The 20,363-nt window shown below is 29.4% G+C and overlaps 2 protein-coding genes across 2 annotated transcripts; both read right to left on the bottom strand.

Moving 5' to 3' along the window:
* Positions 1-672: 672 nt before the first annotated feature.
* On the bottom strand, positions 673-1,264 carry LOC118074494 (uncharacterized). Its single transcript, XM_035095734.1, has 2 exons — positions 1,208-1,264; positions 673-1,057 (listed from the first exon to the last, which is right to left on the bottom strand). The coding sequence occupies exons 1-2, from the start codon at positions 1,259-1,261 to the stop codon at positions 800-802; spliced, it is 312 nt and encodes a 103-aa protein (XP_034951625.1). The 5' UTR covers positions 1,262-1,264; the 3' UTR covers positions 673-799.
* A 446-nt stretch (positions 1,265-1,710) lies between these two features.
* Positions 1,711-18,857, bottom strand: LOC118074534 (chromatin assembly factor 1 subunit A). Its single transcript, XM_035095830.1, has 7 exons — positions 18,632-18,857; positions 16,618-16,902; positions 6,899-6,961; positions 5,284-5,351; positions 5,079-5,193; positions 4,488-4,906; positions 1,711-4,382 (listed from the first exon to the last, which is right to left on the bottom strand). Exons 2-7 carry the CDS (start codon positions 16,885-16,887, stop codon positions 3,998-4,000), a joined length of 1,320 nt encoding a protein of 439 aa, XP_034951721.1. The 5' UTR covers positions 16,888-16,902; positions 18,632-18,857; the 3' UTR covers positions 1,711-3,997.
* Between the last annotated feature and the right edge of the window lie 1,506 nt (positions 18,858-20,363).

Genomic DNA, 20,363 nt, shown 5'->3' with positions numbered 1-20,363 from the left:
CTATATACAAACTATTGCATTTTGTAGTCACTTTTTACACATTTTAGAGTGTAAAATTCTACAATTTGTGTATGGAAATTAAATATTGAACACACTTCATGTGAGTTATTTTAATATACTTTAAAAATCTTGGATTTGCAGTAAGTATAAATATGTTTAGACTCACCTCACTATACTCTATAACCAGCTTCTCCGATACTTTCTTCACCAATATCGAAGTTATTACTTTTTTTACGCCATATGTTATTTAATCTTCAAACTTTCAGTCAATTATTATTTTTACAATATTTTAACACTGAAATAATAAAATATTATATTTATAGTTTTGAACATGAAGTTCATCTTCTCAGTCCCAGTTTCACGTATGATTGTATCTCTTATTATTAATTGTATATAATTTATTTAATTGTAAACTACCTTCATATGTACGACATTTTTATAACACGCTAATAAAAATTAATCGTTCAACTAATATTTATTTCTTAACAATTATGATAGAAACTCCATCACGTAACTGGGGATTTTCAATTCTGTTTATAGCATAAACATTGCTTGGAGATAATTTTTCTATTTTTATAGATTTCAATGTTTAAAATAAAAAATCTACAAGCTCTTTATTTGTTCGTGAATAAAAAGACAATAATATATATAGAGTTATTGTTAATCGTTCATTTTTATTGTTGTAGTAATTTCATTTTAAATTTACATTGTAAGTTAATGGAACTAATTTTTTTATCACAAAATGTTAAATGTTGTCCAAAATTAATTATTTTATTTGAAACAGCTATTATCGTCAGAATCATTCTTCTGATCCAGAAGACTCTGAACTTCCATTTGGTTTGTTCTTATTTTTGCCCTTGCCATTTTGACGGTTGCGACGACCATGTCCTTTACCATTTCCTTGTTCACCTCCTTTTCCAGGTTGTTCATCATCAAGACCAGGTCTTCTGTCACGATTATGTTTTCCGCGTCCCACAGATTTATTACCATCAGATTCTTCAACTTGCTCTCCTTCAACTACATCATTGTTCTTTTTTCCTTCACAAGGTTCTGTAGTCTAGGAATGAAAAGTTAAAAAAAAATGAAATCTTCAAAAACGAATTAATTATGGAGAATTTTATTGTAATAATTATTTAATTTAATAAATAAATAAATTCATGCGAATAAGATTTTTATACTCTCGTAAATAATTGAAAAAATATTTTACCAATAAAACGACTACACAGACTGCCATCAAAAGAAACAAAGTAATTTTCCTCATGGTTACAATTTGAAAATTGCATAATATCTGGGTTTTTCTTTTCGTTTATATACTTTTGATATTTAATTATTTCTCAATAATAATAATGCAATATAATAATGGTAATTAATTATAAATTGCTCAAAAACGTTGTGTAAGTACAGAACAATTAATTATTTTATTTTTATAAAAACTATTTCATTATCGCCTACATGATACATTAATTCTTATATAAACAATAATTATGCGAAAGTTTTATGTTCTTTGATTTTCGGGTTACTATATTAGCGATAATTTAAAAGATATGAAAAAGTTAATATTTTACTATTACTGTTTATTTGATTCTCTGTTCACTGTGTTATTACAGTTGATAAAACACGGTATAATATAGAATAATATATTATATTATATATATATTTATACATATATATATATATATATATAATTTTTTTCGATATTTTTTTTTGACAGTCGATGAATAAAACTACTAAAAATAGATTTTCCAAATCTACAATTCAAAGCTATTACAAAGTGCGGGACATTTCAACTATTTCGAAGATGTTTTATTGAAAATTTTCATCTGACAATATTGATAATTTTTATAACACATTATATAATGAATGCTTCATAGGATGTATTTATATAGTTTTAAGAATTTTATTGACATTTTTCTCATCTAATTTCTTCGAAAGTATCCCTAAGAATACAAGCGCGCATATAAAATAAAAAAAGCTATTTTTTATCATCTATTCTATCACATACTGTGATGTATAAATTTTTTAAATCGATGATCGTAATTATTTTCAATTGAAATAATTACATTCTCATATAAATAAAGAGACGCAAAACGAAGGAGTCCTCCTAAATTCTTAATCAATAATAAAAATTGTATGTAGTTGGTTATAGGAAAAAAAAATTAGTTGAATAAAAAAATTGATCCCATCGATTTACGTCTCTCATAAAAAAAAATCACATTAGATTTGTTTCATTTTTTAATAAAACATATCCAACAGATTTGAATAAATTGTCTCTAATTTAACATGAACTTGGAAATGAATAATTAGACTAGATATTATTGCCAACAATTTTACTTACTTCATTAATTAATTAATAAATAGATAAGTTAATTATTAATTAATTCAATGATGATATTTTAAAGTGTATACGGAGTAATACAATATAATAAATATTATATAATTTATTTATTATCCATATTTTCTTAAAAGAATCATTTTATACCACTTGATGTTACAGTTTTACTTCCAAATAACTTTGTCTTACTTATATCTGGGTTTCCTTAAGTAACCTCGCGGTGACGTTGAGAGATCGAATGATCGATTAATGCCGTGAAGGTCGTTCTTTAACTTCAAATAACAAGGACAAATACATTATATTAATGTTAAATGTATTTGTCAATTATTCCATTTATGTATTTAAACGATAAAATAAATTTTCCACTGAGAATGACAATATTTTTAAAAATTTATTCAAATAATCAATCGAAATTTCATTCCGAAATGTTCAAAGACAAGCTTAACAATTTATGCCTCTTAGACTTTATTTTTTCACAACCATTTTCTTAATACAATTTAATTTAAAAAGCGTAAGATTAGCGATGATACTTGAATTGACTCTACGTTAAAATTTAATTAAAATTTTTTTTTCATTTTTTGTATAATCTTTTTGTCAACAGTTGATAAATATTTAATAACAATTATAATTGACATTCTAGGGTTGCAGCCCACCGACTAAAGCCAATATAATTTAATTAATTAACTAATTAATGGTAATATTTGTTTGATATGTGCGTTAAGATCATTTATTTTTATTCCATTTATCGTCCTTAAACAATCCACTAATTTTTATATTATTGTTATTCTCAGTAGAATCGATAAAAGTGTGCAAATTATTGCAACCAATAAACGTAAAAATAATTAATATAAACTGACTAATTTTGAATAAATTGAAATAAAAATAAATAACTTAGTAATCGATATTTGGAAACCCTCTTTTGTCTTCTTTATTTTTGCTAAATAAATATTTCTTAAACTGCAATTATTTTGATATTCTGACATTTCTATAACCATTGGATGATTACAAAATTTTGATTTGTATCTCTGGATCGGAGACGAAAGACTAAGTCTTTGAAAAATACATAAAAAAATGATTCTCAACAAAAAAGACACTACTTATTAATAATTCAATCGTTTGTTTGCAATTAATTGATTTTTTAGGCTAAACATTCTTCCATCAATTGACATAGTTTCCATCGTCTCAATCATTAGTTTATTTTTTAAATATTCACTTGTCATCATTTTCTACAGTAGAATCCTAGTCGATCTAAATGTAAAGAGTATTTTCTAGAATTGTCAACCTCATTTATCGATAAGATTTATCTCAAATTCAAGATTCCCTAGAGGAGTTAATATTAATTATTATTATTAATTACTAGTAATTATCATTATGTAATTGTTTTTTGGCCACTTCTAGACTTTATCGCCTATTTTTTATTGAAATAGTTAGACAAAAACGATTCTTCAAGCTCTTTTTGACTTTATTTTTATTTTCCCGCCTCTTTTTCTAAGTGCTATTGCGTCTCTATTCGTTTCAACTTTACTACAGAATCGGTCTTGCTTATCTATTTATTGTTATTATATTGATTACTGTTTTAAGCCGCTTTTAACTTGAGTATTCATTCAAATCCATTTATTATTGTTCGGATTTTATTTTGAATTAATTGGCAGGAAAGAATGAAATTTATTTATCATCCCTTAAAAGTGCTTCTTCAGCTTCCTTTCGGCGAGCTTTAGCTTCTTTTTTTGCACGTTTTTTTTCTTCTTTTGCTAATTTTTTAGCTTCTTTTTGTCGTGCTTTTTCAGCTTTTTCTTCTTCTTTTTGTCGAGCCTTTTCAGCTTTTTCACGTTCTTTTTCCTTTTCTTTTTCTTTCTTTGTCTTTTGTACCTCTTGGGCTACTGTCATTGGCGTCCTTGGAACACTCATTGGTCTTTTATTATTTGAAGAAGATGAAAAAGACCTTGATGAAGTGGACTTTGCTAAGGGTTTTGAAGAATTTTCAGAACTGCATGATGATACTCGGTGATTTGGTGATATTTCCAGTTGTGTGACTATCTTCTGTGCGCATCTAAAAATAATTTTATTCGATAATTAACTTATTGATTATTAATACAATTGGTTTGTTCGATTAGAAAGAAAATAATGTTAGTTTTTTTATCATCGATTTCTTTACCTCAGCCTCGTGGAAGCTTTTCCAGCCCGATAATCGCTCTGGAACTCTTTAATTGGCGGCAGTCGTCTTTCTCTATTCGCTCTAATAACATCCTCATTTTCAGCAACTTGTGGAATGGGATCTTGATATTTTTGTATCCGCATTTTCATTGATTGTGTCTGAGTACGTCTTAAAGTAGCTCCAGTTGGTTGCCTTACTCTAGTAGACTTAATAGGTGCACTGTTAGTACTACTTGCTGATGATGAGGTTGCCGAAGACACGGAAGACACACCAGATATGGAAGATGATCCACTGGCCATTGAATAAAGTGATGCTGACGCTGGAACATTACCCGTTCCCCATCTTCCACCTGGTCCATTACTTGTTCCTACTCCGGCACCCATATTGTACTCTGATGCACTTTGAGGCAGGACCCAAGGCTTCAAATGAACGAGGTAATATTAAATATTAAATTCATGCTCTTAGCGAAATTTATTCAAGTGTCTAAGTATCGAATATTTAGCTTGTATGAATAATTTTATTTTTAGAATATTAAATTTTATATTAAGTAGAAAATATGAAAAAAAATTTAATTGATCAATTTCAACTTACATCTCTAGGATTGAGAGTTTGCTTAAGTCGCAAAATTTTTGCACGACAAATAACACATCTGAGGGGCAACAGTCTTTGAGAAACAGCCATCTGTATAGTCTTAACGAAGCAGCGTCTGTTTTCAATCAAACAGTTACAAATAATATACATCAATTAATGGTGTTAGTTGAATAGAAAAGTATGAAATATTTATTCTTCTGCTCACCTGCAAACCACTCGATGTTCACATGGTGCTGTTTGCATCGTCGCTCTCGCATTTACGCAAATAACACACTGCAAATATTACAAAAAAGATAAGTTCATACATGACCACAACCAATCAATGTTATTATCGACTAATTGTTTAAATTAATTCTTTTTTGAAAATAGACAGTTCACATAGAATCTTCCTGATATCGCGTTATCATCCTTACGACTAAACTAGCATTAGTTGCTACGTCAATAATGGTCCAATCGTAAGACTAGATTAGAATGATAACTAAATACCATATCAGGAACAGGCGAGAAAGATTAAAGAATGAATTAGGTAAAAATAAATAAATAGTATAACAAAGTTTTTTCACTGATCAGTTTATTTTGCACAACTAAATTTCAACTACATTACTCAATGTCTCAAAAACTTCTTAATTATATAATACATTTCAATCCTGAGTCTAGTTAATAATAAAATTAGTAGTCTGCGTTTTCGTAATTGAAGAGGTCTTCAATGTCTGGAAAATTTATGAATAATAATGATAAGTAGTTCATAGAATAAAAAAATAAAAATGAAAAAAAATACGTACTAACTTCCCTCCTCTTCCTGCCCAAACCTGGCATACCACCACCCAATTTGGACATACCACTCATCATGTTAGTTGCTGCGTCAGTCATGGACTTAACACCGCTCATTGCGGCTTCGGCCATTTTTTGTACAGTGTTAACTCCGGTTTCCATCATTTTTTGTCCTTCTGCCATGCCAGGAAGTGGAAGTTGAGCAGACTAAAAATATTTTTTTAATATAGAAAATTTTATCAGCAACATGTAATGGCATGTGTCATGTTTTTGACAATTTTTTTTCTTTTTTCTCATAATAAAAGTTGAAATTGATCAACCTTATTTTTTGATAAGAATTGATTTTCAGAGTGATAAAATTTTTAGATGGCAATAATGATAACTGTAAAAAAAGACTTACCACAAAAGCGACTGCAACAACTGCGAAGAGGAATGCAAGAGTAAAAGTTCTCATGATTGCTATACAAATCGTACTGATTCTGCCACTTCATTTTTTTCACGCTTTATATACTTATTTTGTTATAACGGTTTAACCGATTACTTTGGAAAATCTATAATTTTCCTGTCACGAATATGAAAAAAATAACACTTAATAATTAACGTTAATTGCACTGTATAAAATCAGCACAATATGTAACATATTTTCACACCTAATTGTTCAGAATTGTGCAATTACAAAAATATAGAAATATTTATAATTAAATAAAATCCTTGAAATTCAAGCTTGCATCTGTTAATTATAAGCTGCAAGTAATTATTAGTAATTCATCCGTATTGTTTTTTGCGGAAATGTCATTATTGGATCATATAAGAGTAATCAAAAGAGGAAACGTCGGAAAACTGGCTTGGTAAATTATTTTCTATAAATATAGATTAAATTGGACTATTTTTTTATGTAATTATTATGAAAAAATGAGATTTCTGGTATCACTGTGATTCATTTAATCAATTGAATACATTTAATTGTTGGAATTCACGTTATAACAGAACATCGTATTTTTAATTGAATTAATAATGTAAAAATAAAAGTAATTTTTTTAAATACTTACTTCATCTTCTTGTGAAGAAGCTAATTCAGGTTCATTTTCTTCGAGTTTAGTTAAAAGTTTATCCTGAAATAAGAAAGAAAGTTTTTGAAAATCCATTAAAAAATTTAAATTAAAATTATATAAAAAGTTATTGATTATCAAATGATGATTATAAATAATTCAGTGAATTGCGGAGACATTTAATTGTAGCAGGATTAATTGTGGTATATAAATAGATTGTTTCCTGGTCCCTCGCAACAAGTAATCGATATTGATAATGTCTGTTTCATTCGGCATCAATGACACTCACCCATGAAACAGAGAGTGGTCATGCAATTGTTCATAGGAAATTATCACACCCCCTCACATTTTCATATTCATGTCATTAAAGTTTTTACACCCTCGTCATTTTCTCCTCCATATGTTCTAACATCTGTGTTCAACATTCACAAACTTTGTTTCTATCTTTAAAAACCAAAAAGGTCCAATTCACTATTTTCTATTAATATCTCATTCAACATTTCATAGTAGAGTCCTTCATTGTTCAAAAAGACTCAACTACAATATGTTAAAAAAAATTTCAACACCCCTAGTAGAAAGCGAGACTTGTCTGACACTGGGGTAGTTGGCCTGATTTAATGATAGACCAAGAAGGGACCAGTTTTATTTTATACTGAGAATATGACAATAAATTCAACTATTTCCAACACTTTAATTTTGTCGAGTGTTTATCTTAATTTTTTAACTCCATAAAATAACCATTTCTTATCAGCTTCCTTCATCTCTTTTTTTTGAATTTTAAATTAGTTTAATGATTAAAGTTTATAATTTTAGCCAACAACTGTCTAATAAATTTACATCAAGTGCCTTTGTTTAAACTTTGCAAATATTTTCCCATAGGAGTCATTATCGATAATTTTGGAATTCTCCTTAAACTTGGAGTGGGTTATTTTAGATAATAATTTATAGAAGTCAACATCCACTAATTAAATAGGCAATCGTTCTATTTCTTCAGCAATAAAACTGTCCAATATATCTTCTGTATATATATTTTTTTAAATAAAGGCTAAACACAAGAGCCATTTTATCAATTCCAACAATTACGACAAAGCTATTTTTAGAAAATCTGTTGACAAAAGTGTATGTAACACTGCTGGAGTCTGTGATTCGTCAGTTAGTTAAAGCTCTGAGGACAAAGGGTCGTTTTGCAAAGGTTTCGATATCGAGGTCGAATGAACTCAGTGTAAGTGCAGTGGAACGTAATGCATGTCAAATCAAAGCCAAAAACAAGCTGGTTTTGTGTACAAATGCAAGATAGGGTTATTGTTATGGTCTTTTCATAAATATCAATAGTTTGATTGTTAAATATACATTATGCATATAGCACTCAAAATTTTTAATCTCTAGAATCTTTTAGTTTGTTTCATGTTTTTAACTGGAAAAAATGACCCAGATAAACTTTGGCCAATTCCCAAATCATATACAAAAAATTATCAGATATCAATTTAAAACACGAATTACTTTTTGAAGATACATAAAAAGTCAGTTTTTTATGATTCAGAATGATATAAAAGGACTTTAAGTCTTTTCATAAAACTACTGTATTCCAAGTCTTTTTTTTTTCAAGACAAGGGCTATGTTGTCTAGTTGTTCATCTATGGATGATGTAAATACTCTGACAGATGTTATGACACGAAGAATAGGTGGATTTGTATGTGGACTGCAGTACAACGTGAGAGGGTGGGAAATAGAAACATGGAGATGGCGAAAGCGTATCTGGGTCAGGGGTGGTTTCAGATATTAGGTGGATGATGCGCAAAATATCCCCACTACCACTGATGCTGTGATGCTGCTTCCAACTGAGATGAATTTCTCTTCTCTTTTACCTCTTCCCCTCTGTTTTACGAGCTCCTCTCTATTTTACTGTTAGACCAGAACTCTTTCAATCACAATTTTTCTGGTGTCTTCTTCGTCATTCATTCCTGCGGGTTTTAATCATTCAAGTGCCCTAGATCGTTGCTTTCTCATTTATTCTCATTCATCCTTTTATTTTTTGTATTATTTTTATACTTTGCGGCTTTCTCGATCATTTTATATGAAAATTTTGATAGAAAACAATGAACTTCTTTGATATGGCTAATCTTTAAGGTCTGTGACAAATTAATATTTTTCTATCTTTGAAGAAAACATTTCTCCCTTGAGTTACATAAGAAACTTGATGTTTTTTTTATTGCCTCAATAGCTTGAATTATTAATCTCTTAGTATTGTCGGAGGTAATCATCTTGTTGTCTGTCAGGAGAATTACTATTTATGTTTGATAAAAATAACTGCTGTATTTCATAGAAGTCTTATTAGGAATTTCAGACAATCTATATTTTTTACAAATATGGCAATTCAATGGCTGAAGAATAATCGATTTCGAAAGTACATTTTAGCAACTGGTTCGTGATGGAGAACCCAAGAGACTCGATTGCTTTTTGTCTTAAAATAATAGAATGAATAAAAATATGTTTCATGCTTCATATTCGATAACAATAGAGATATTAGAGTTTATTTTCGTATCTATTTTATTTGGATAACATTAGCTTGTTGTATAGTATTTCATCTATATTATTGATTTAAAAGTTAAAAAAAAATTCTATATTGAATTTATAATATTATTTTCAAGTGTAACACTCAGAGTTTTGTTTTAAAATATTTATAATTTGATTACTCCACTCAACGCTGTTCAAGTGATTGAAACTTTCCTGAATAAATTCACTTTTAAATCAATAACAATAATTTTAAAAATACAAGAAATCCTAGACATCGTAGAGGGATATTTATCTCAAAATTGATAAAGTCATGTGACTAAAATGATTAAAAAAATCAGAATAAACACTGATCAGAATAAAAAAAAACAAATCAGTAATTTTTAACATTGATTCAACCATTCATTGTTTCAGTTATTATTAAATTATGAGAGTTAACCAAATCTAATCCAGGCTTCATCATCTAAAATAAATGTGAAATCTCTACACTTATATAAAATCCAATGATTTGATTCAAAATAAAAATTACTGCTCTGGGACGTTACATCAAGTAATTAATTTTTTATAGTTTAGAGTTTTGTTTCGAAAAAAAAGTTTGCCAAGTGTTAAAAGCATCACAATGGACTATTAATTACTTAATGATGTAGTTCTTAAACGTTTTTTTCGGGGAAAAAAACTATGTCAACAAAGATTGCTAAATCTAGAAAATCGACAAAAAATAGTAGAATACTTTGGATGAGAGATCAGCGAAACTCACTCAGCTCTATTGTCAACTTTCAGTCGACTATGAAACACCGATCAGTTCGCAATCAGGAAATTCTGTGATATTTTTTAAGTTTATGAGAGTCTAACATGTTATCTGCTTATTTTACATCAGTATTTTGCCGACTTTTAGTGATATCACGAGGTAATTTATCCATTTAACCTTATATATAATGAAGACAAATTCCATTTTTATTGATATTTATATAGAAAAACTTTCAGAAAGGATTCCGAGTGCAAATTTAATGGAAATTGAGAGAAACCAAAGTTCCTTAGTAGTTAGAAAATATTCACGGATTTATAGTGCAACAAACCATGAAATAGTAGTTTTTGTTGTACACCTTTTTTTATTTATCAACTTCTGCTCAAGTGTCGAGACCTTTTCAAATTTTATATCACAAACAAGCGATCTTATGAGTTCAAACATTTTCTCGTTTATTCACGCTTTCGCTTTACAATAAAAATCTTATTTATCGTATGAAAAAACAATCTCCTGCTTTTCCAATAAACACGCATTTAATTATTGAACTTGTATTTTTTTTCAATTTTACTTTACCTATTTTTATTTTAAATCAAATATGCTATAAAAAATTTTTATCCCACCAGACTACACAATGATTAATGGTGGTTATACGATATTGTATCATAGGTGAAACCAGTATCAATATTTCTCCATTTCCAAGTGGAAGTTGTCTTTTTTGTTGTTCTATTGACCTGGACCGTGATGTTCAATATCATCTCCATACAAGGTAAAAATCAATAAAGCTTTTTACTTAAAAAGATGAGTAAAAATTTTAACCAGAAAATGGACTGTTTATTTAAGAGAAAATCCAATTAAAAGTGAAATCCTAAAGTTTCCAAGTCAATCAAGTCTTCAAAGTAGTAGTTTTGATCCAAAAAATCCAACAATTTTTTACATTCATGGATACGCTGAACAAGCAAGTGGAGACAGTGCCAGAACAATTTTAGATGGTAAGTAAATCTTTTTCTTTTGACTATGAAATATGGAAATTGCTTTTTCGTCTTGATGCCATGATGGAAATACTCTTTAAATTTTGAACTACGCTGTTTCTCACAGTCTAATTCCTCCCAATAGAAAGTTAGTAAAAATGTCATGTTTCATGTTTTTTCAAGCACGAATATTATCATAAAGAAGTTGTGACACTCTTTTTATACATAATTTGTCCAAGTACATCATCCAAGTTAAAATCTCAAAAAGTCGTATACATCAAAAAAATGGTAAACTTTCCTACTAACGAAAATGAGTAAAAAAAACTCCTGCATTCAATTCTTCATGTTTTTTTTCTTATCGAATAAAAACGTGAAAGATAAATGAGTTTTTGGTAAAAAAATGACTGTTTTCCTGTAAAAAAAATCGGATTAGAATTTCATAAATAGCCTATCATTCATTAATCCCTAATAATCCTGAATCAAGACGAAATAAGTAACAGAGATGATTGATTGACTCGAATAAATACTTCCTCATTCGTTACAGCGTATCTTAATCGTGGAAATTACAACGTCATTCTAGTGGATTGGGGGAAATTATCAGCGATGCCTTGGTACATTACTGCAGTGAAAAATACAAAGATAGTCGGACCACATGTGGGAAGGATGATAAAATGGTTGGCGTTGGAAAATGCTATATCTCTATCAAGACTTCATGTGATTGGATTTAGTTTGGGTGCTGAGGTTGCAGGTTTTATGGGAAAATCTTTAGCACCACAAAAGGTTTTACGCTAAATGATGGAATATGATCTAATGATCACAATTTATTGATCATTTTCTCTAGAAAACGTTCACAAGGGATGAATAGGTTGGCAGGATAACTGGGTTGGACGCGGCTTATCCACTCTACATGAATACGGGTATGGATGGACATTTGACAGCATCAGATGCAACCTTTGTTGATGTAATCCATACTGACGGTGGAATATTTGGATTTCCATCGCCTATAGGCCATGTAGATTTTTATCCTAATGGTGGAAGACCACTTCAGCCTGGATGTAAAGCTGATAATCTTTTCTCACGAGGAATGTTCCGCCTCTTTCGACATTATAGTGAGTATGAATTGAATGAAAAATGTTAATGAATAAGATGAAGAGATTTTATTCGAATAAATTGTGCAGTTGTGTGCAGTCACAATCGTGCCTGGCGATTCTATGCTGAGTCCGTTTCGAATCCACAGGGATTTCCAGCAACGAAATGTAGGAAATGGCGACCAAATCTACGTAGTTGCACTTGGAGACCAGATGCACTTATGGGATTTGCAACTAATCCTAAAAATCGAGGCATTTTTTATCTTCGAACCAATTCTAAATCACCTTTTGCAAGGAATTTTACTGATTTTTTAATTTAGGCTAATGGTTTTATCATGAGTAATTACTTTTTTCTTTAATCTTGATTTTTGCCATTAGATATTTTTTTAGTCTGATAGTCTGATTTTAGTCAAAAGTTCAAAAAAGTTAGTCTCTTTGTTTTTTTTATTAAACTTATCTCTTCATTTTTATTCTGAACTAACTAATAATCATTATTGTAAATCACTGTTGGGATATTCTTTCATAAATGAGAGAAGAATAATCATTGAATATTTATACTGTTGTTGGTAAAATATTACCTAAAGAAATAGGAAGACTAACTTTTTTGGAGTATTTCCAATAAAATGGATGATTTTATTTTTCTACTGATTTTTATTCATATAATTTTCACTATTTTACTTAAGCATTCAGAAACTCAGAGCATTCAAGGTTTTCAATTAAATTATTCTAAACGAAATCCATTGGAGCAAATATAAGTACATATTCATTATCATTTTTAAGTTCATTGATTTTTTTTATTTTTAGGTCAGATGAATTTTTACGAGCCAATTAAAATTTCTTTTTTAATAAACTTTTGACACGCACTGGAAATGTCAAAAGTCTTATGTATATAATATGTTTAAACATAAGTAAATTGACATTTAATTATAAATTAGATTTTTATCGTTTTCGATTCGTAACCAATTACCGTTTCATAATCATTAATTGGAATAATTATTAAATGACAATTGATTTTCAAGAAAATAATTGAATTGATGATATGAAAATGTGATGACGGGCTTACGATAATTGGAAGTAAAATTGAGATTCTCTTATCCTACTCCAATCGAGATCATTTGACATTTCGTAGTAAACTCTAACTCAAGTTCTGACATGGTACTTCATTTCCGAACACGTTGAAACTTTAATAAATAGTTATCTAATATCTTTATCATTTCTTTTCACATTGTCAGAATGCTTTCACTATTTTCAAAAAATTTTTGCGTCTTCTTTCACTATCTAAATTAAAAAAGTTTCAGATCAAAATCGATTTTACTTTGAAAAGAAAATATTTGGAGTAAATTTTTTAAGCTGCTGACATTTTATAAAACTTTTCATATTTTGAAGTAACATTTTTTTACATGAAAAAATGTCAATACAAGATCAAATTTTTTACAAATGTTATTTTGAATTTTAAATATTGAAAAGATAATAAAAATGTTTTATTCCAAGGTCTTTCTCCATATTTTTTAGAATATGAAAAATTCATTTGTGAATTGATTGAAACAAAGTTCTGGAAAAAAAGATATCATGATGACTGAATTAAATAATTTCCTTTGAAATAAACTGTTGTTTTATCTACTTCCCTATAATTTATTCTTTTCTAAATAAAATCAACACCATTTGCACGATTCAGTTCTTTTCACAATCAGTTCAATAACCGCATGAGACCTCTTCATCGCGTGAAATATTCAGGTGGACACGTCGATAACAATCGTTGGTCTATAGCTTCAGGAAAGCACGTACTTATATCCGATCTGTTCTTACTCTATACCTAACTATTAATGTCATAACTCCATCACCAGAGTCTTATTGCTATGTTCCCTTCAGTGCTTTACTTCACTGCTTGAGATATTTGCAAACTTTGAAACGGAAACCGTAACTTTATACATGAAAACTGACAAGAAAAATCGACCCTTAAACTTATCTATATAAAATAAGTTGAAAAATTCTTTTTTTATATCCATGCATACATTTTTTCAGATAATTACTTGTCTCAACTCTCCAACAGTTCTGTGAATAAAAATCGATCTACCACATAATTTAACTTTAAACCAACACAAACTTTTTATACACTTTTTTGTTCTCGAGTGTAAAAATTTACGTTGACTTTAAAATAGATTTTCATTTCTTTTTTTTTAAAAAACTATTTTACAACCAGTCCATATCTTGATTTTTGCATTTTTTTCAGTACTATAAATAACGAACAATTCACAGAAAGTTTCCCTTAATAATTTTATTCTCATTTATAAATAGCTAATAATTTTCAGGATATTTATATGATAACAATGACTGTTAATGTATAAATAAAAAATTATGACGCTTGCAATATACTATATTTTTACCTTCCATCTATCGACCAGTGAGTCATGGGCATTAGTAGTACTCTAGTATATGTGATGGCTTTTCAAGCGTAAATTATATTGACAAATTATTTTTTTTAACTTATTAAGATTGCATTATTCTTATTAGTCTCATTATTATTTATTTTTTGCTAAGTGAAATAAAAAAAATAAATAGAATAAATCAATATCTTGAGCATGACGTCACATTATTATTTCTCAGTAAAAAGGGATGATACCCTAAGGCTTTTTTCTCTCATTAACATGAATTAGAATCATATGCTCATTATTTTTATTTTTATCTGCAGAAAATTATATTTGAAACAATACTATAATAACTTCCCCTTCATTTATTTTTATGTAAAAAAAAAAGGAAAGAACATGGTTCAATATTGTGAGTAATAATTTTATTCAATTTGAAGATTCAAATATAATCGTAGTAATAATAAATAAATCTATTTTTCATGTTAGAAGCTTCAATTTTATTCCATTTAATGGAATTGGTGTATAATATAACAGTAATGTAAAATAGATGAATTATTGATACGAAGCAATGATTTTGTAGTTTAGTTGGAATTATTTAGAGTTAAGGAAGCGAACATTTAAGTATTATGGTAGGTACTTAACGAAAAGCTAGTGATTCGTGTAATTTAGTATTTAATCAACTGTGTAGCGTGATATAATAAGAATATAAAAAAAAAAGGATAAAAAAAATGTAAAGGGAAGTTTTTGAGACCTTGCATTATGAATAAGGCCTCAACCTTGGCAGTCTTGTTGACGAGTAACTTCTTTCTGGTTATACTAGCGAGTAAAAAAGTATACATCATAAAAAAAATAAAGAGAAAGGTTAGCTACACGACACAATTGGATGTGATAAGCATAAGACTCACGCTACTCTCGCGTTAAGATTAAATCTATGATCAACCACCACACACGGAAACTTCCCTCACTCATTCAATATTTTAATAAACATTTTTTTCAAGTATTGAAATGATTAAAACTATCTTAGTTAAACTATTCCTGTTTTTTCAGAGTATTTAACTAATCAAAAAATTAATTATACGAACATTTTAACATAATTTTTGTCTTCAACCAAAGCAAAGAAATGGAACGAAATCACTATCAAGATCAGCACGAATAGGTAAAACTGTCTGGCCGATGACCCTTGGAGATAAAGTAGAGTTAGTCAAGGAAGTAACTATGGGACAAGTGAACAAGGCATGAAAAAAGTTTCCCAATGTTTTTTTTTGCATTATAAATTGATAACGATCAGATTTCCCTTCCGGAAAAGTTGAACGATTGAGTTGATTTGCTGAAAGTTTCAAAGAGGAATGTTGGAATATAGAAAAACGAATGAGTATCCGGAAGAGTAAATTCAAATGAGAATGGGAGAAGTTGAATGAAAAGAAAACGAATAGCTCGAGGGAGTACTTATGAGTTTAATCTGTAGGATATTAAGAAAAATGCTTGGAATTATTTGAAAATTTCTATCAGTCGAAAATTACCTATTAAAATAAAGTATACTAGAAAAAGGATCTCTGTATAATAACAGGAAAGATTTATTATGAGTTCATGAACTCGAATTAACATAAATGAAGCAAGATAAATAAGGAATTAATATCATTAAAACATTAATTGAAGAGGATATATTATATAAAAAAAATCTTAACAAACAAAAGGCTGAGAAAGACTTGGAGGTACAAGAGTACAAAATATAAGCTTTTACTTGAGCTAGAGAGTAATAATGATCGTGTTACCTCCAGGTAATTGAACTCATCTTGCTTCTACTATACCTCCATCGTTACCCTTCATCTCACTTTCTTTCTCTCTCTGTCTCAAGCATTAAGACTTGACTCCTACAGTCACGCCTACCTTAAAATTCGATAAACCACGTCTTTCGGTTATAAACTAGCTTTTAGAATAGATACAAAAGCTATCCAATTATTCCTGACAACGCTTTTCCCAGATTAATTAAACACTTGACAAGGACAATGCTTACGAATTATTTATGGTATTTTTAACTTACGATTTTATGGTGAAGATGTTGAAGCTCTCTTTCTGTTATTCGTCTTCGTGACAATTCACGCTGTTCACGTCGATACTGGCTGTATTTGTAGAAAAGATACATGCCAGGAAGAGCTAGAACAACTAAAGGCTTCATTAATCCTGCTCTGCCTCCTTGTCCACCTCCTTGAGCACCTTCTCGGGCTGCACGACCTTCAGGTGGCTCATCTAAGTCTTCCAAATGACCTACGTCCTCATCTAATGCAGGCTCTGGTGCTTCTGCGGTTGGCATTTTGATTTTGTTTTTCTATAAATAAAAGTTTATTTCTCTTTTCATTATAGAGAATAGAAATAAAAAACGTTATATTTTGATTGGAAAACCGATAAAGTAGGTTAAAATTAATTGAAAGAAATGATTGAGTAATTGAATTAATAGTTAGAAAAAAGTACAGAAGGGGGAAAATAGTGTATAGCAGACAAAGAGCTTGAGAGGCTGTGAAACAATTAAAAATCTTCAATTGTATTGCATTGAAGCTGACATTTAGCTTTGAAAATTGATGCAGAAAGCACGTTTAATATTTTAAATGAATTATTCATTGAGTTTTGTGTGTTGAAAAAATCAACAATTAAATTTTATTTAATGAATAAATTTCATTTTAAAAAATGAGCTTTCACAAGTTTGCTCTATTTTTAATGACTTTCAAGTGATAAAATATAACTTATATATATTTTTCAAAATATTTTAATTGAATAAAATAAATAGAACTCTAATTTAACTAATATTTTCCAGGCCTATGTGATGAGTTTTTCATCGTTTATGAACATTTATTGGTTATTGGTTTCTCATCAATTTCATTTGATTCTCTTCGATTCCACTGTGAATTAAACAATTTATCCTTCACTTTTTTTTCTTAATTTCATTCCATTCTTATGTTCTATCAATGGAAATCTATCATCGACAAGACCGAAATGACAATGAAATCTTGGAATAATTAATGATAAAAAGTCACTTTCATTGACATTTTTTAATAACAAATCCAAGTTCGTTAACCGACTATATTTAATTCGAGCGTCGACTCGGTTGTCTATTTTTAACTCTGACTGCTCTAGAAATACCTACTCCCTATCCTCTTAGTGGTTGGCACTCGGGGGACAATGTGTAGTGTGTACCATGCAATCTCTTGTCTTCCGGTTTCGCGCGTGGCGCTTTGCAATATGCCAACAACCTGGGTATAGTATTGCAAAATTAACTTCATTTTCTTTACTAATTTATCCAAGTCTAGAATCATTTTTGATTGCCAACTCATGCTACCTAGCATCTAGGTCACTGTACTACACTACTATAACACTGCATTAAAACCAAAGAAGCCAACGTAAATCCTGCAATTTTCCACCCAATCAACCATCATTGCCTATTCCTTTCCTTTTTTTATATCTAAATTATACCTGTTCAAGAAGTCATTATGCATATATGTAAGCTGTTTCTTCGAGAATAAGTGAGTGAGATTTATATTTTTCATGCTTATTCAGAGTCTATTAGAGCACGTTATTTTTTATTAATGGAAAATGCATAATTAAATTTCAAAATTCATAAAAACAGTAATTGAAAATGAATTTTAAATATTTTTAATATTTATTATTCAATTAAAATAACACATTCATTTATTTAAAAATCAGTTTCATCATTTAATGTGTTTATGAATGAAACTCAGTGGTTTAATTATTGAGCAATTAGTAGTGAAATAATTTATTTAAATGGTTAAATTTAAATAAGGGATTCCTTGATATAATCTTGCTAATCTAAAATAGGTCTTGATGGAAATTAATGAATGGAAATATTGGCAATTATTCTATAAGATAATCTGTGAAATTAATGCTGCTAAAATGATTCTTATCAGTTCAGAGAGGCCTCGAGTACAATAAAACCCTGAGCCTTGACATGTTGTTGACTGTCAGTAAGGACAAGGTGATGGAAAAGCACAACAATTATTCATTCAAGTACGCAACAAAATTTTTAAACTCAATAATATACCCACCTGAGTCTAAAAATTAAAAATCTTGCTCATCAATTTTTTTTTTATCTCTAAGATCACATTGATGACACTTTTAAGTCAACTTTAGCAGTTAATTGCACATGAATTTACCTGAAAACGAGTTCACAAGAAGACTGAACAAAAAATGAGACTTTTTAAGTGAAAATGATCAAGATATGTGCGTTTATAATGCAAAAAGATGAAAATCGAAGTAGTTGTGCCGGCGTGGTGGCCGGGCAGCCACTGAGAGTCTACCAGGCGCCGTACTCTAGGCTGCAATCCAACCCACGGTGGTGGAGGATCGATAAAAGGAGGACAGACGACCTGTAGATGAGCTCAAGAGTGAGATAGCTGTTGAGTTAGGGGTAAAAGAGCAGGTTTGGCAAAGAGCGACAACCAATACCAATAAAGAGACCTTCTCCAAGTGGCCAAGTCCGAATCACAAGATTTAGGAGCCCTGATTCGGCTCAACCTTCAATATTGTTTTCAACCTCTTTCAAGGGAAATGTATCAACCTATTTTTATCTTCCATTTTCCCTAGGTCAATGAACTTTATTAATGTCTTCAAAGGTTATGGACAATCAGATAAAATCATCACTCTTTTTCGTTTACTATTTTATTTAACACTTTACTTTTGTGATTTGCTGAAACTTTAATCAATTAAACGAGAGAAATACATATTTACATGTAAACAATTACTACTTGAAACTATTTAAAAACTATTCGTTTATTAAACGTTTCGTATAATTTATGTCTAGGAAACTTGTTAACTGTTCTACAAGTAATTTATTGTTCTCTAAGAGAGAGAGAAATACAGGCCTTTTGATCACTTCTTAATGAGCTTCAGCCGGATAACTTCTTTTAAATTATCACCAGTAAAATGTTGAAATGATTGAAGATTTATTAATCTACTCTGTTTGTTGATGCAAGAAACTGTTTGGCTACACGATAAACCCATAGGGATTGATATATATAGGGGAATGTGTACCGTTTGATATATTGATATACGAGAACAGATCGTGCTGAGGGAAATGAAATTCAATAACCAAGAGACCAAACTTTAGGAGAACGTTACTTTTATCTAAAGATGTATAGATGCCTTCCATCTAAATTGATGATATTTTTTCCTGTCAATTGAGTATTTGCAGAAATTTTGATGACATAAAGACATTTTATTCCGGACAATAAGCTTTGCTTCAATTTCATCGAAATTATAATAAACTTCAGAAAAAAAGTCTGTACCTCAACAGATTTTTATATTAATGACGAAGCAACTGTTTATGCAAATATTGGTTGAAATTAAAAATTTAAATTACTATTAATATTTTAAGATTAATTCATTGAATATGAAAAAATTATATTCAAACTTTATTAAAAGTATATTTATTTTTCTACTTACTATTCAGGTCTTAACAGATCATACTGCAAAATAAAGCAGAGAAAACACGCAACATAATACAACAAAATAGTCTACGAAGCAAATTTAAGCGTGGTGAAACTGCAGCCTGGATTACATAGTTGGGGGATGAGTACCACCAGCATCGTGACGTCATTTGAGTCTCCCGTGACGTCACGAACCGTTCGATACAACGCCGAGTGCAAGAAGGTGGTAACAGAAAACAAAGAAAAGAAAAAAACTTTTTTCGCCATTTTATCTCATTTTTTCAATGTTTCTTCGTTACTTTGACGTTAAAACTTGTGTCGTGGGACGCAGAATCATGATAATAAAAGTCAA

The sequence above is a fragment of the Chelonus insularis genome, unplaced genomic scaffold, assembly GCF_013357705.1.
Source record: "Chelonus insularis isolate UGA/USDA-ARS -01 unplaced genomic scaffold, ASM1335770v1 contig_135_pilon, whole genome shotgun sequence".
Taxonomy (NCBI): Eukaryota; Metazoa; Arthropoda; class Insecta; order Hymenoptera; family Braconidae; genus Chelonus; species Chelonus insularis.
The sequence above is the reverse complement of the archived record's forward strand: the minus strand, read 5'-3'. Positions and strand labels throughout refer to the sequence as shown.

What these genes read in the sequence shown, in the direction of transcription:
- LOC118074494 (XM_035095734.1), bottom strand. Translation starts at nt 1,261, where the DNA reads ATGAGGAAAATTACTTTGTTTCTTTTGATGGCAGTCTGTGTAGTCGTT. An exon ending in TCTGTGTAGTCGTTTTATTG is followed by an intron (nt 1,058 to 1,207) that starts GTAAAATATTTT and finishes TTTCATTCCTAG; the next exon opens with ACTACAGAACCTTGTGAAGG.
- LOC118074534 (XM_035095830.1), bottom strand. Translation starts at nt 16,887, where the DNA reads ATGCCAACCGCAGAAGCACCAGAGCCTGCATTAGATGAGGACGTAGGT. An exon ending in GAACATCGAGTGGTTTGCAG is followed by an intron (nt 5,194 to 5,283) that starts GTGAGCAGAAGA and finishes GATTGAAAACAG; the next exon opens with ACGCTGCTTCGTTAAGACTA. An exon ending in AAAGCTTCCACGAGGCTGAG is followed by an intron (nt 4,383 to 4,487) that starts GTAAAGAAATCG and finishes AATTATTTTTAG; the next exon opens with ATGCGCACAGAAGATAGTCA.